The sequence below is a fragment of the Pteropus alecto genome, unplaced genomic scaffold (assembly GCF_000325575.1).
Source record: "Pteropus alecto unplaced genomic scaffold, ASM32557v1 scaffold98, whole genome shotgun sequence".
Taxonomy (NCBI): domain Eukaryota; kingdom Metazoa; phylum Chordata; class Mammalia; order Chiroptera; family Pteropodidae; genus Pteropus; species Pteropus alecto.
This window is the reverse complement of record NW_006443570.1, coordinates 5,560,156-5,571,460: the sequence shown is the minus strand read 5'-3', so window position 1 is coordinate 5,571,460 and position 11,305 is coordinate 5,560,156. Positions and strand designations below refer to the sequence as shown.

The following is an 11,305-nucleotide window of genomic DNA, read 5'->3' as shown; positions in this document are numbered from 1 at the left end:
GGAGGGTGGTGGTGCTGGAAAGAATGTAACAGTGTCCTCATCTTATACACAAGGCACAAACACACAAAATAATTTGTCCAGGATCACAGCAATAAAGCCATGAGGCTGGGATTCAAACAGCTCTGCCCATTCCCAAAGCCCAGTTAGAGAGAACTAGAAATCCTGTGCAGATTATCTTCCTTCTGCCCCAAAGATCCATTCTTCAGACCACATCACAATGTCCGCATGCCCTCTGGTTGAGTAGGGCCAGTGGGGAACCCAGCAGGAGATTAGAGGGAGGGATGAGAATGAAGTCAGGATATTTCTTTCCCTGGCTCCCTCCCAACGGGGTCACCTAGGGTTTGCACACTTTTATATTGGAGGTCAAGCATCTCTCAAGGCAGTCCTACGTTTCTCTCTCCTTCCAGATTCTAGTAACTACTTTCTCCCCTCATCCCTTCAGGCCTAGGCATGATAATGGCTACACCAGTGGTTTTCACCCAGGCGATTTTTCCCCACAAGGGATGTTTGCAATATTTGGAGACATTTTTGATTATCATGACTGGGAAGGGTCCTACTGGCATATAGTGTGGATAGATGCCAAGGATGCTGTTAAACATTTTACAATGCATAGGACAGCCCAGCACATCAAAGAATTATCTGACCCGAAATGGCAACAGTACCTGAGGTGAAGAAACCCTGAGTTAATGCTGTTATTACCCTGAAGGACTGTGTTGTCTCTTATAGTTTCTTTGTACTGTGCCCACGTTTGGAACAGACCCTTTATTAAATCCTCCTCAAATTATCCTAAGTTGAGTGTACCACCTGTTTTCCTGCTAGGGCCTTGACTGATTTATACTAGGGGGAGGTGGGGGAGTAGAGACACAGAAAATCCCTACCTCAGCCGGCCCGGCCCTTCTCCTCCAAGTAATGCTGCATGGCACGGCCTGCGCCTCAATCACACAGCAGCACTCCATGGACTGCAGTGCTCCGAGGATCTGGCCTCCACCTTCCATTTGTAAAAGCACTGCAATGGATGGGAAAGGGGCAGTCAGTGGGTGGCCAGGAAAGCAGATAATTCAGCACAGGGTAAAGACAGATGCTAGGAGGACCTGGATCCAGCACCACAACGATGTGTTTTAAGCATTCCTCTGGTTTCTGGGCTTTTGGCCTGTTAACTAGTGCTGCCACCTTCTTCCTTTCCTGTTGTCTCAGGGTGCGTTCCTTCTGGCTTGCTTGTCCTCGCAGCTGGCATCTCTGTGAGTCTCTCCTCTGGATCTTCTGATTGTGCTTGGTTCGCTTCTGAGGCAGGGGGACCTCAGCATTTGTTTTGGTTACTGTCAAGCCATTGTTCTGGACAGGGCAGGTAGCTTGATAGGCTGGAAGCTGATGGCATGGATTGTTTACCATAAGGTCCTTGTTATTTGATGCCCACCTCCTTGAGGTGTCATGGAGGGGAACATCAGGGATCTTTGGAAAGGGCTGTTTTTTCCAGTCACATGATGCTCCTTCATTATTTTGATGATCCAAAATGCTTTTAATTGGGGAGCCAGAGTCCTCAGGGCTCAGTTGCTTGTGGGTCAGAAACTTACATGTAAGTCTCTCAGCCAGAGGAATAAGTTCCTCCTCATCCTCACTTCCACTGCTTAGCACCCTAACTGGCTGTGCTTGTGTAACAGTTTCACCTGTGTATGGAACAGGTGGTGGATCTCTTAACCTTGGTGATGAAAGACAGGAGGGTTCAGAATCTGAGGTGTCAACCACTACAATCTTCTCCTCCCTCTGAGGCTGCCTCCTCTTTGTTGAAGATGGTTCCTTCTTCAGAAAGGCAAATACTGGCAACTCCTCAGAGTCACTCTCACTGGAATCCAGTGAGAGTGATGATTTCTTTAGAGCCATCAATATGTGCTATCAAATTAATTCCCTAAAACAAAGAAAGATGAAACATATTTTAGCATTCAATTTAGTCCACTCGACATGTTCTATGGCCGAGATTGATGGAGATAAATATGACACAGAGAAACAGAGAAATAGGACATGGCCCCAACACATTCAATATGGAACTCAGAACAGCTACACCTGTAGTCTAATAGGAACCCTCCTCAAATCCTTTCTAGGTCAAGGTGAGATACAAACAAAGTAGTGCTTAATAATACAAAATGCTAACAGGATAGTAACAAGACTCAGCCCTCCCCCATTGATCTTTGCATTTGAAATGGAGATGACAAATGTTATCCTTTTTAAAAAACTAAAAGATTTGCATACCATAAAATTCATCCTTTTAAAGCGTACAGGTCAGCAGTTCTTGTATATTTACAAGGTTGTACAATCTGGTTGTACTGATTCCAGAATATTTTCATCACGCCCCCCCCCCCAAAAAAAACTCTATAGCCATTAAGTGGTCACTGTCCATTTACCCCACCCCACCCCCACAGATTTTGGCAACTACAGATCTACTTTTGTCCCTATAGATTTGCCTATTCCAGATATTTCATATAAATGGAATCATACAATATGTGGTCTTTTGTGACTGGCTTCTTTCGCTTAGCATGTTTTCAAGCAACATTTATGTTATATGTTTCAGTACTTGTTTCTTATGGATGAACGATAGTTTATTGTATAGATATGCCACATTTTGTTTATCCATTTATCACCCGAAGGACATTTGGTTTGTTTCCATTTTTTTACTATTATGAATAATGCTACCATTGAACATTCATATACAAGTTCTTGTGTGGACATGTTTTCAGTTCTCTTGCATATGTCCTAGGAGTGTAAGGATATACCCAGCGATGGTGTGCAAGAGTCATTCTTTGAATGAATATTTACTAACATTGTAGGTATGTAACCTTTCTGGGTCTCCTTTTCTTTAGTAAGACAGGGATAATACTTTATTCATTTGTAAGAAGTAAAAGAAATGCATCTAAAGCGCTTAGAACAGTATCTGGCACAGAGTAAAAGCTCCAGAAATTAAGCTAAATTACTAGGAAGAGATCTCATCCCTGTCCCCTCGCTGAGTTTGGTACACTCCGGCAAAATGAGAGAGTGGGACAGGCGGGCCCTGCAAGGTGCGCTCCTCAGTTGTCCACATCCCGCGGCAGAGGCCCCAGACGCCCAGGCCACCAGGTCCTTGTGAAGTGAAGCCCGGCCCCGCAGCGCCCGCACCCGCAACCGCAACCGCACCCGCACCCGCAACCGCACCCGCAGCCAGCTCGCTCGACTCACCTGCAACTTCTCCCGCTACTCTTTCAACTACCGCGCAGGACCTGGAAGTAAATTGCCCGGTGGCGGAAGTAGAAGCTTTCTGAGACCGGAAGCGAGCACACGGCAAATATGGCGTTGGCGGCGCTGACGCTGAGGACGCAGGCAGCTGGTAACCGAGACGCGGTGGCCTTGGAGGGGCGAGGGCGGGAGGCGGAGTGGAGACCCTGCAGGGAGCCTGGGGGTTGGGGGTTGACGGCCGCTCCCTGTGGAGGACCCCGGGTGCGGGGCGTGGGAGACAGTGTGAAGAGCCCACGAGGTTTGAGGGACAGCAGTCGCTAATGCGGTGACATATCTAGGGCGCCGAACCGTGGGTGACTCTAAGAACATATACCCTTCCTCTGCCTGGCTTGCAAGTGCAGCTTCCCTAGCGGTTGGTGAAGTGGGCTCGCGGCTTTCCTTCTCTGGGTTTGTTTGGATACCTTCATCTATAAAAATGGATTACTAACATTGGAGCTCAAAAACTTAATTTGTTCGAGTTAACCTCAACAGATCGAAGTTTTACTTTGTGCCAGTCATTGTTGGGGGGCTCAGCGGAGAAGACAGTCTCTAACTCCTGGACGGATCTTCCTAGTGGATAAGCCAGTAAATGAGCACATAAATAAAATGGTTGTAAATTGTGACAAGTGCTTTGAAAGTGTGTGTGTGCGTGTGTGTCTTTTTTTAGTTTAGATGGTCAAGGGAAGCCCTCTTAGGAGGTAACAGCTAAGTTAGGACCTGAAAGATGACAGGAGGCTTAGCATTGTAGGAGTGACTTGACTCAATTTTAAGTTTTTAGAAGCAAACTGTTGCTCTTATTTGAATTTAAAGGGGATAGGAGTGGAAATGAGGAAACCAGATGGGAAGCTGCAGTAGTACCTCTGATGAGAGATGATTTACCAAGATGTTAATAGTGTTAGTAAACTTGGAGGGAAGTGGATGGATTTGAAATCTGTTTTGGAAATAGAACCCACAGAGCTTGTTGGATAATTGGCTATGTGAGGTGAGCAAAGAGACAGGATCTGCAATGACTCCTTGATTTCTGCCTGAGCAACTGCATATGTGGTAGTGTCACTTTGAGGAGAATACTAGGGAGTAGGGTGAAAGGCAAAGATTTGTGAATGAGATAATGTAGGTAAGGCAAAAGCCTGGTTCCTGAGCTCGATAAGTGAGTGAATGAATGTATTAATAGGTGTTTAGAAGTAAGTAGACCCTGGTGCTGGGCATTTAATACATTGTCTCTCTAGGTTCTTATATCTGGTCCTGTGCCCCAGCTAGTCTCTATTCTCATTAAAACTTCAGAAACCTAGGCTTCAGGAACTCTGAACTTATAGGCTTCAGAGACCCTCAAGGATTCTCTAAAGAGCCTGGGATGGCCCTGATTAACCATGGCTATCTGAAGACCTGAAGGTGAGGACTGCCAGCCCTGGGCTTGGATAGCAAGGTGCTACCATCTTGGTTAGTGTGAATGTTGGTTCACTTTCCTTTTTAAAATAAATTCCATTGAGTACTTGGGAATAAGTATAAAGAGGTCATTAACGAGACAGGGTGTCAAGTCTTCTTGGTTGGACCTGTGCTTGGTGGGCTTGCTAAAGAAAGGGTCCAGCCTTCTGAAATGGCTAGAGCCCATGGGAGCCACCCTCAGAGAAGCTGCCCTTTTTGTTTACAAGTATCTGGTGTGTAGTGGATGGCTAAAAAAAGTGGTTGATGGGGAACCTCTCTGGCTGTCTTATTGCTGGGCTCTGTGGTCTGGCCCCTCCACAGTGCCAGGAGCCTTGAGGGCATGATGGTGACTGAGGCTGAAACAGGCAGTTCTGTGGTGTCTTCCTGCTGCCTTCTCTTTCTGTGGTGTTTGTTTTCCATCAACAGGGCTGAATGTGTTAGGACCCAGGGCACATGGTGTTCTGTTTTATTTTCCATTAATATTTCACTGCCTCACACCCAGTCCCCTGGCCACACACATCTCATGCAGTGCTTATACCCTGGACAATACAAGGAATGACTTGTCCCCTGCCATGGGAGAAGGCCAGGGACTTCCAGACACTCCCTGAAAACCAGCACAGTCAAGTGGCATTTCTGCTCACATATCTTCTCCCCTGTCACTGTCCTCTGCCACCTCTTAGCTTAGCAAATGGCCCACTGAGGCAGATTGGGAAGGCTCTCTGTCTGAATAATTTTTCCATTCTCTCTGCAGTTGCAGCCCTGCTGAGCCCCCCTCAGGCTGCAGCTCTTGCCGTCAGATTTGCATCCAAGAAGACGGGTGGCAGCTCCAAAAACCTTGGTGGGAAGTCACCAGGCAAACGCTTTGGCCTCAGGAAAATGGAGGGTACGGGTGTGCCTTGGCTTTCATTTCTCAGCTGTACCCTACCTTCTGCCCCTGGCATTTCTCTGAAGAGCAGGAAAACCATGCAAATGCCCAATCCTGTGCTTTCTCCTTAGCTCACTAGAGCATTTAGCTCCGGATTAAAGAGGAAGATAATACCTGAAGCGGGGTCAGGGACCTTTGCAAGAGCAGATAATATGAACGTTGGGCATGCGACTGGAGACAGGAGCCTGCTGGGTGGGGACAGGTGGCTGCTTATGTTGGACCCTCTGGGAGTTGGTTTTATCCAGGGGCAGGCTTAGAGGTTGGTGTGCAGCATTCAGGCCAGGACAGCAAGAGCTGTTTTCTTAGCAGTTTGCTCTGCTGTCGCATCACTGGGGCCCAGAGTCAGTGCACTTATGGACTTCTCTTCTAGGCCACTATGTTCATGCTGGTAACATCCTTGCGACTCAGCGCCACTTCCGCTGGCACCCAGGTGCCCATGTGAGTTGTTCTGTGCCTCCCCCTGCCCCATTATTTCTTTTCTAGGACCATGTCTCCATGCTCCTAAGCCTAGTGATAATAGTAAAACACTTGCATTTATTGTGTGCTTACCAAATGCCAAGCATTGTGCTGATTCCTGGGCCTACATTATCTCATTTCATCCTTACCGCATCCCTGTGAGGAAGGTAGGTATCTGTTTTTAAGGTAAGATGCCAGAGACTTATTGTGGCCCAAGTAACAGAGCTGAGATTTGAACCTTGTCTGTCTGACCCCCAAAATCACTGTGCTTTGCCTTGGTATAGTATTAACCTGGTTCTCCTAGGTCTCCTTTCTAACTCCAGTTCTTGTAGGAAAAGATGCCTAGTGATTTAAGATATTTTTTGAGTCTTGGGAAACTAATTTCAATTTATTCATTTTTCTTTATTTCAAAGAATTCCTTCTTTGCATAAAGTTGTTCTTAGATGGTTGAAATTTAGCTTGAATTTAATACAATAGAATTGAGTGTGTATATCAGAAATTACGTCTATACCAGGCAGGAATTTCAGTTCAGCAAGCTGGGGTTACTTTCTGAGGTAGGAAAGTTGTTTGTTAACACAGATCTACATTGTAGTCTTCACATTATTTTAACTATTAGTTTAGTTTCTTTTAGAATCATACTCCCTATACCCCACTGCTTTTTGGGCAATTTTAGTAGGAACAGAAAGACTGATAGTAACCTATAATTATTTCAGAAATGCTAATCTGTAAGAGAATTGATTGTATTTGTAGTAGTTTTATCTTTTAGAACTTGAGACATTGGCTATGTGGCTGTGTTAACTCTTGGGACTTGCTAAAATAATAATGATGACAATAATAAAAGCTAACAGTATTAGTATTCTAAGCTCTTTATGATTGTTAACTCGTTTAATCCTTGAGGTGACCCTCCCTATATAGTAGTTCATATTATCCCCATTGTGCAGATGAAAAAACAGACAGTAAAGTAAAGTAACTTGCTCAGATCACATAATAGTAAATAGTAGTGCTGGGATTTGAACTAGGCAACCTGGCTCCAGAGTCCATTCTTTTAATCAGAGAAATATTGGCTATTGCTGGACTGCCTGGGTAAAAATCACCACACATCCAATCTCAAGTTTTAAAAGAAAAAAAGCTAAAACATATACAGTTTAAAAATTGTATACACAACACACAGTTTATTTAATCTTTTTGCTTGTGTTTCATGTCTGAAAAACAGGGTTAGAAATAGTACCTACTAAACAAGGTGAGAATCAAATGAGTTGATAGATATAAAAGGGCTTTATTATTATATATCAGTATTATAAAAGGGCTTGGAACAGTGCTCACACACAGTAAGCACTATATAAGTATTATCTAATATCATTATTGTTGTTTTATTAGCATACACATTGTCCAAATAGCTTTGGTCTATACTTTCCTTAGAGCCTAAACTTGATAGAGCACTGTATAAATGAAAATATATTTCAAACTAGTGTTTAATATGACAACTGCAGTGTTTTTGAAATCTAAATGAAGCAAGCTTCTAGGGGCAGTGAGTAGGGGCATTTTCCGGGCCTGGTGTGGGGATCTGTCTGGTGTGGCTTCTGGCCAGCTGCACAGTCTCCTGGAGAAGCTGGTAACTGTTCTTGGAGACTGAGTAACCACCCAAACTGGGTGGCTGTTATATTTTTCCTCTGTCATAGAGTCGGTAAAGAAGTAGAAAGCAAGGCAGTATCAAGCAATGGGAAAGGGAACTCAAAATGGAGCTTTCTGAACCCTCCCCTTTGGTCCCAGGGCCTGACTTCTTGTGAGAGATCTGTCTTGTAGCCCCAGGATGGACCACCTGACTTTCCTTGCAGCTGAGCAGTTCTGTATGTTGCAGGTGGGGCTAGGGAAGAAGAAGTATCTGTATGCTCTGGAAGAGGGGGTCGTCCGCTACACGAAAGAAGTCTACGTGCCCCACCCGAGCAACTCAGAAGCTGTGGATCTGGTCACCAAGCTTCCCAAGGGTGCTGTGCTCTATAAGACTTTTGTCCACGTGGTTCCTGCCAAGCCTGAAGGCACCTTCAAACTGGTAGCTATGCTTTAAGCTCCTGGTTGAGGCCATGGGACAGAGAGTAGAGCCCAGGTAACAGGAGTGGGTGATACCAGAAATCAAGGGTTGGGTTGACGACAAGGCCTCCTGAGAAAGAAGTCTACTTAATGGTGACTGCAGGAGATTCTGTGAAGTGACTGGCTGGGAAACCCTTGGAGACACCTGACCTGGGGCCAGAAATAAAGTTAGCTAGAGTCATGAGTCTGCGCTCTTTGAGGACAAACCTAGATGGAGCTGCCTACTGATTAGTTGGTCTTTCTGCATGTTCTCTAGTGCACATCAGGGGAGAGCCTTCAAGCTGGAAAAGAATCCAGTCAGAGGAAATGATAAAAGGGGACTTTGAGGAGAAGATTGCTTTAGCACCATCCCCCAGAGGGGAAGGAAGGGGGAGAGCTTATGCTTATGGGTGCTTCTGCTATTTCCCTTCTAGGATCCCACAGAAGTTGGGCTGGGCCCTCTGTGGAGTAGGTGGTACGGGCCAAAGGAGGAAGCAAAAGATAATGTTCCTCTTCAGAGGAAGCTGGGGCAGCGGCCCCAGAAATGGCTGCATGGCACAACTCTTCCTGCCTCTGCGGGTCCTGGCAGAGAGGCCCCATCTGCCCTGGAATACTGAGGTCTTTCCAGTGATGAGGCAGAGTGGGTGACAAATGGGCTTCTTCCTGCTAACCTGGAAAGACACCAAGTAACAGGAGTGGGTGATACCAGAAATGTGAGGTACACCAAGCTCACATTCCTTTCTGGTTCTTGGTTTATCTCAAACCATAAGCAGCAGCAAAAAAATCTGGCTTTAGGAATCTCAGTCTGGACCTAGAGTGGGCTGGGGCAGGCCTTCATTGTCAACCTCACCTAAGACCTTTAGAGGTTTGGCTTCAAGTGGAAGGGCCAGGAAGGAAGTCTCAATTGGTGCCGATGGTTGTCCTGGCCGTTGGAGGTAGGTTGTGTTGGCTGCAGCCCCAGAGGGACCTGTAGAGTCCAGTGGCTTCTTTATAAGGACTTTCCTCTGCCTTGAACTAGTCACCTTGTTCTCTCAGGGGATGACCTTAGATTCCTCACCTCCAGCAGATCCTTGGCAAAGGTGACTATGGTTTGTTGAGGTTCACTTTGGCTTCCTTCTCATAAAGTCTCACATATCAAGGACTAGCTGGGGAGGGTCGGTGGGGGCATCACCACAGGCTCAGTGGTATCCCTGCCAGTCTTCTGGAGAAGCTGGAAGGGGCAGAATAGAGGAAGTTGCTCCCTCCTACACAGGGGTATTTCCCTGAGCAGGGAAGGTGCTGCTTCCTAGGCTGGGTGAACAGAGCTACGGCTAGGTGGTGGTTCAGGCAGTGACCTTAGGGCCTCCTCATAGCTCAGTGGCAGCTGGAGGGGTAGAAGAGCAAAGGCATTAGCCATTTCCTTACAAACACACCCTCTTTCCATGTCTCCTTTCCCCCAGTGACAGCCTTTTCTGAGAACAAGTTGAATCCTGGAGCTGTCGGCTCCACAGAAACTCTTTTGCAAGAACCTGTCTTGAATCTAGGGGCAGGCCTCCCTGGGCTGGGTCTACCATCCTTCCCTCTACACAAAAGAGTACAGTGGGGCCTCCAGCCAATTCCTGGGGGGCTCCATCAGTGGCCCTTTCCTTGTCCTGGCCCAAGGGCATTGTGTGTAAAAGTATTAAGATAAAAGCTCAGTTCTTAAGGGCACTTAAGAAAGGACTGAAAGGACTGAACATTCACCTCTCTGCAAGGCCAGAGTCTGAAGCACTGTGCTGAAAGGACTGAACATTCACCTCTCTGCAAGGCCAGAGTCTGAAGCACTGTGCAGTCAGCCAGTGAATCTGCTGCTACAGATTCTTTCAAACACTGTCATAGCTAAACAGGCGAGCTTGCTGCCACAGAGGGGCTGGTGGCTGCTGGGCAGCCCCACATAATACTTTGGGATAGCCCTGTGACCAAGAAAAGCCACAGGAGCCATGCAGTCTCACACACCTTTCTCCAGCTTCCAGCTGGACCCTCTTCCCAGAGGGAGGCTAAGATTGGGGTACCACATGCCTTCCTCTGCAAGAAGTCTCTAGGCTTCACCCCATCCTTCCCCTAGCCACACTAGGCCCCTAGCCTGGCTTCTGGCCCCCGGCACACAACTCACTCCCAACTCCCAGGTGGCAGCCCCCAAGAGTCTTCCCTCACCTGCATCCCCCAGGATTCTAGGCACCTTTGCATTGCCTGGACCTCAGTGGGGCATCCTATGGTGCTGGAGCAGGGAGGAGGGTAGTTCTGGGGACCATGAAGTAAGGCTCAGGATTTAAGGTCAGCGAGCAAGAGAGCAGAGCCCAAATCTCCTGTCCCCATGTCCCTTTCCCCATCCCTTTAGTTCCCCCCACGGAGTCCAAGGCCCAAAGCTCAGACCCTCAGCATTTGCAATGCAGTCAGGTTAGAGAGATTCCACTCCTTTCTGGCCACTAGCTCTAATGACTTTTGGAGGAAGAGTCAGAGAAGACCTCCCTCTACTCCCACTCCATCCTCTTGTCTGGTGCCAAGTTAGGGAGTCAGAGCCTGGGGAGGCTGCAGGTCAGAAGGTTGATTTTGCTTTCTGTACTCAGGATTCCACATGGTGCCCATGCCTGGGGAGAGGACTGACAGTACTGTAGTAATCACTCCCCCACCACACACACAGAAGCCAGGGCTCTGGGCTATCCTTTGGGAGCTAGGGAGAGAGGGTGGGCCTCCAGTTGCTTGGAGAGCTTGGAAAAGACCATTGTTTTCATCAGCAGCTCCCACTACTGGGTCCTATTTAACAATGGCCATGGAGGATGCTGGCCAGGATGTTATTAACCCTTTCGACACTGCTGCCCCGGCCTAGAGGGAACTGAGGCTAAAAGATGCAGTTGAGAGAGTAGATTCCAAAGGCCCCTCTATACTGAATGGAAAGCAGGTGCCCTTTTGTTGGGATGGGGTAGGGGCATGTATAGGGAAGTTGTTGGGTCAGGTTGCTTATGTATTGGCTGGGGATTCAGAAGAAGTGGCAGGAGCAGAGGACTTGGCAGCACTGGGCTCATGCTGATATAGCAGCAGCAGCAGCAGCAGCAGCAGCAGCAGCAGCAGCAGCAGCAGCAGGATAGCTAGGATGAACGCCAGCGCGGCCATGGCTGGGCGGGCGGGCGGCGGGACAGACGGGCGGAAGCACCAGGGTCGCCGTACAGCCAGCCGCAG

At 47.5% G+C, this 11,305-nt stretch overlaps 3 protein-coding genes across 7 annotated transcripts in view; 1 reads left to right on the top strand and 2 right to left on the bottom strand.

Moving 5' to 3' along the window:
- EME1 (essential meiotic structure-specific endonuclease 1) overlaps positions 1-3,303 on the bottom strand; it is a 6,750-nt gene extending 3,447 nt beyond the window's left edge. For both annotated transcript variants that reach the window (XM_006924797.3, XM_015599196.2), the window contains exons 1-3: positions 3,205-3,303; positions 1,092-1,903; positions 879-1,006 (exon numbers count right to left, since the gene is read on the bottom strand). In XM_006924797.3, the coding sequence (XP_006924859.1) occupies positions 879-1,006; positions 1,092-1,878 (915 nt within the window). In that variant the 5' untranslated portion in view covers positions 1,879-1,903; positions 3,205-3,303. The remainder of the gene's footprint in view (positions 1-878; positions 1,007-1,091; positions 1,904-3,204) is intronic.
- MRPL27 (mitochondrial ribosomal protein L27) lies at positions 3,230-8,315 on the top strand. 2 transcript variants are annotated; one of them, XM_025041813.1, is made up of 4 exons: positions 3,230-3,352; positions 5,414-5,545; positions 6,071-6,210; positions 7,902-8,315. In XM_025041813.1, exons 1-4 carry the CDS (start codon positions 3,313-3,315, stop codon positions 8,106-8,108), a joined length of 519 nt encoding a protein of 172 aa, XP_024897581.1. In that variant the 5' UTR covers positions 3,230-3,312; the 3' UTR covers positions 8,109-8,315. The 2 variants fall into 2 exon arrangements, with proteins under 2 accessions (XP_024897581.1, XP_006924857.1); XM_006924795.3 differs by lacking the exon at positions 6,071-6,210 and adding an exon at positions 5,958-6,025.
- A 10-nt stretch (positions 8,316-8,325) lies between these two features.
- The window catches only part of XYLT2 (xylosyltransferase 2), a 14,039-nt gene continuing 11,059 nt past the window's right edge, over positions 8,326-11,305 (bottom strand). Inside the window, exon 10 of one of the 3 annotated variants that reach the window (XM_025041811.1) lies at positions 8,326-9,473. In XM_025041811.1, coding sequence (XP_024897579.1) covers positions 9,457-9,473 — 17 coding nt within the window. In that variant the 3' untranslated portion in view covers positions 8,326-9,456. The remainder of the gene's footprint in view (positions 9,474-11,305) is intronic. The other 2 variants (XM_025041810.1, XM_025041812.1) reach the window with 2 other exon arrangements.

Coding starts and splice junctions, on each gene's coding strand:
- MRPL27 (XM_025041813.1), top strand. CDS start 3,313: ATGGCGTTGGCGGCGCTGACGCTGAGGACGCAGGCAGCTG. Junction 5,546..6,070: donor TGGCCTCAGGAAAATGGAGG/GTACGGGTGTGC, acceptor TTTCTTTTCTAG/GACCATGTCTCCATGCTCCT. Junction 6,211..7,901: donor ACCGCATCCCTGTGAGGAAG/GTAGGTATCTGT, acceptor TGTATGTTGCAG/GTGGGGCTAGGGAAGAAGAA.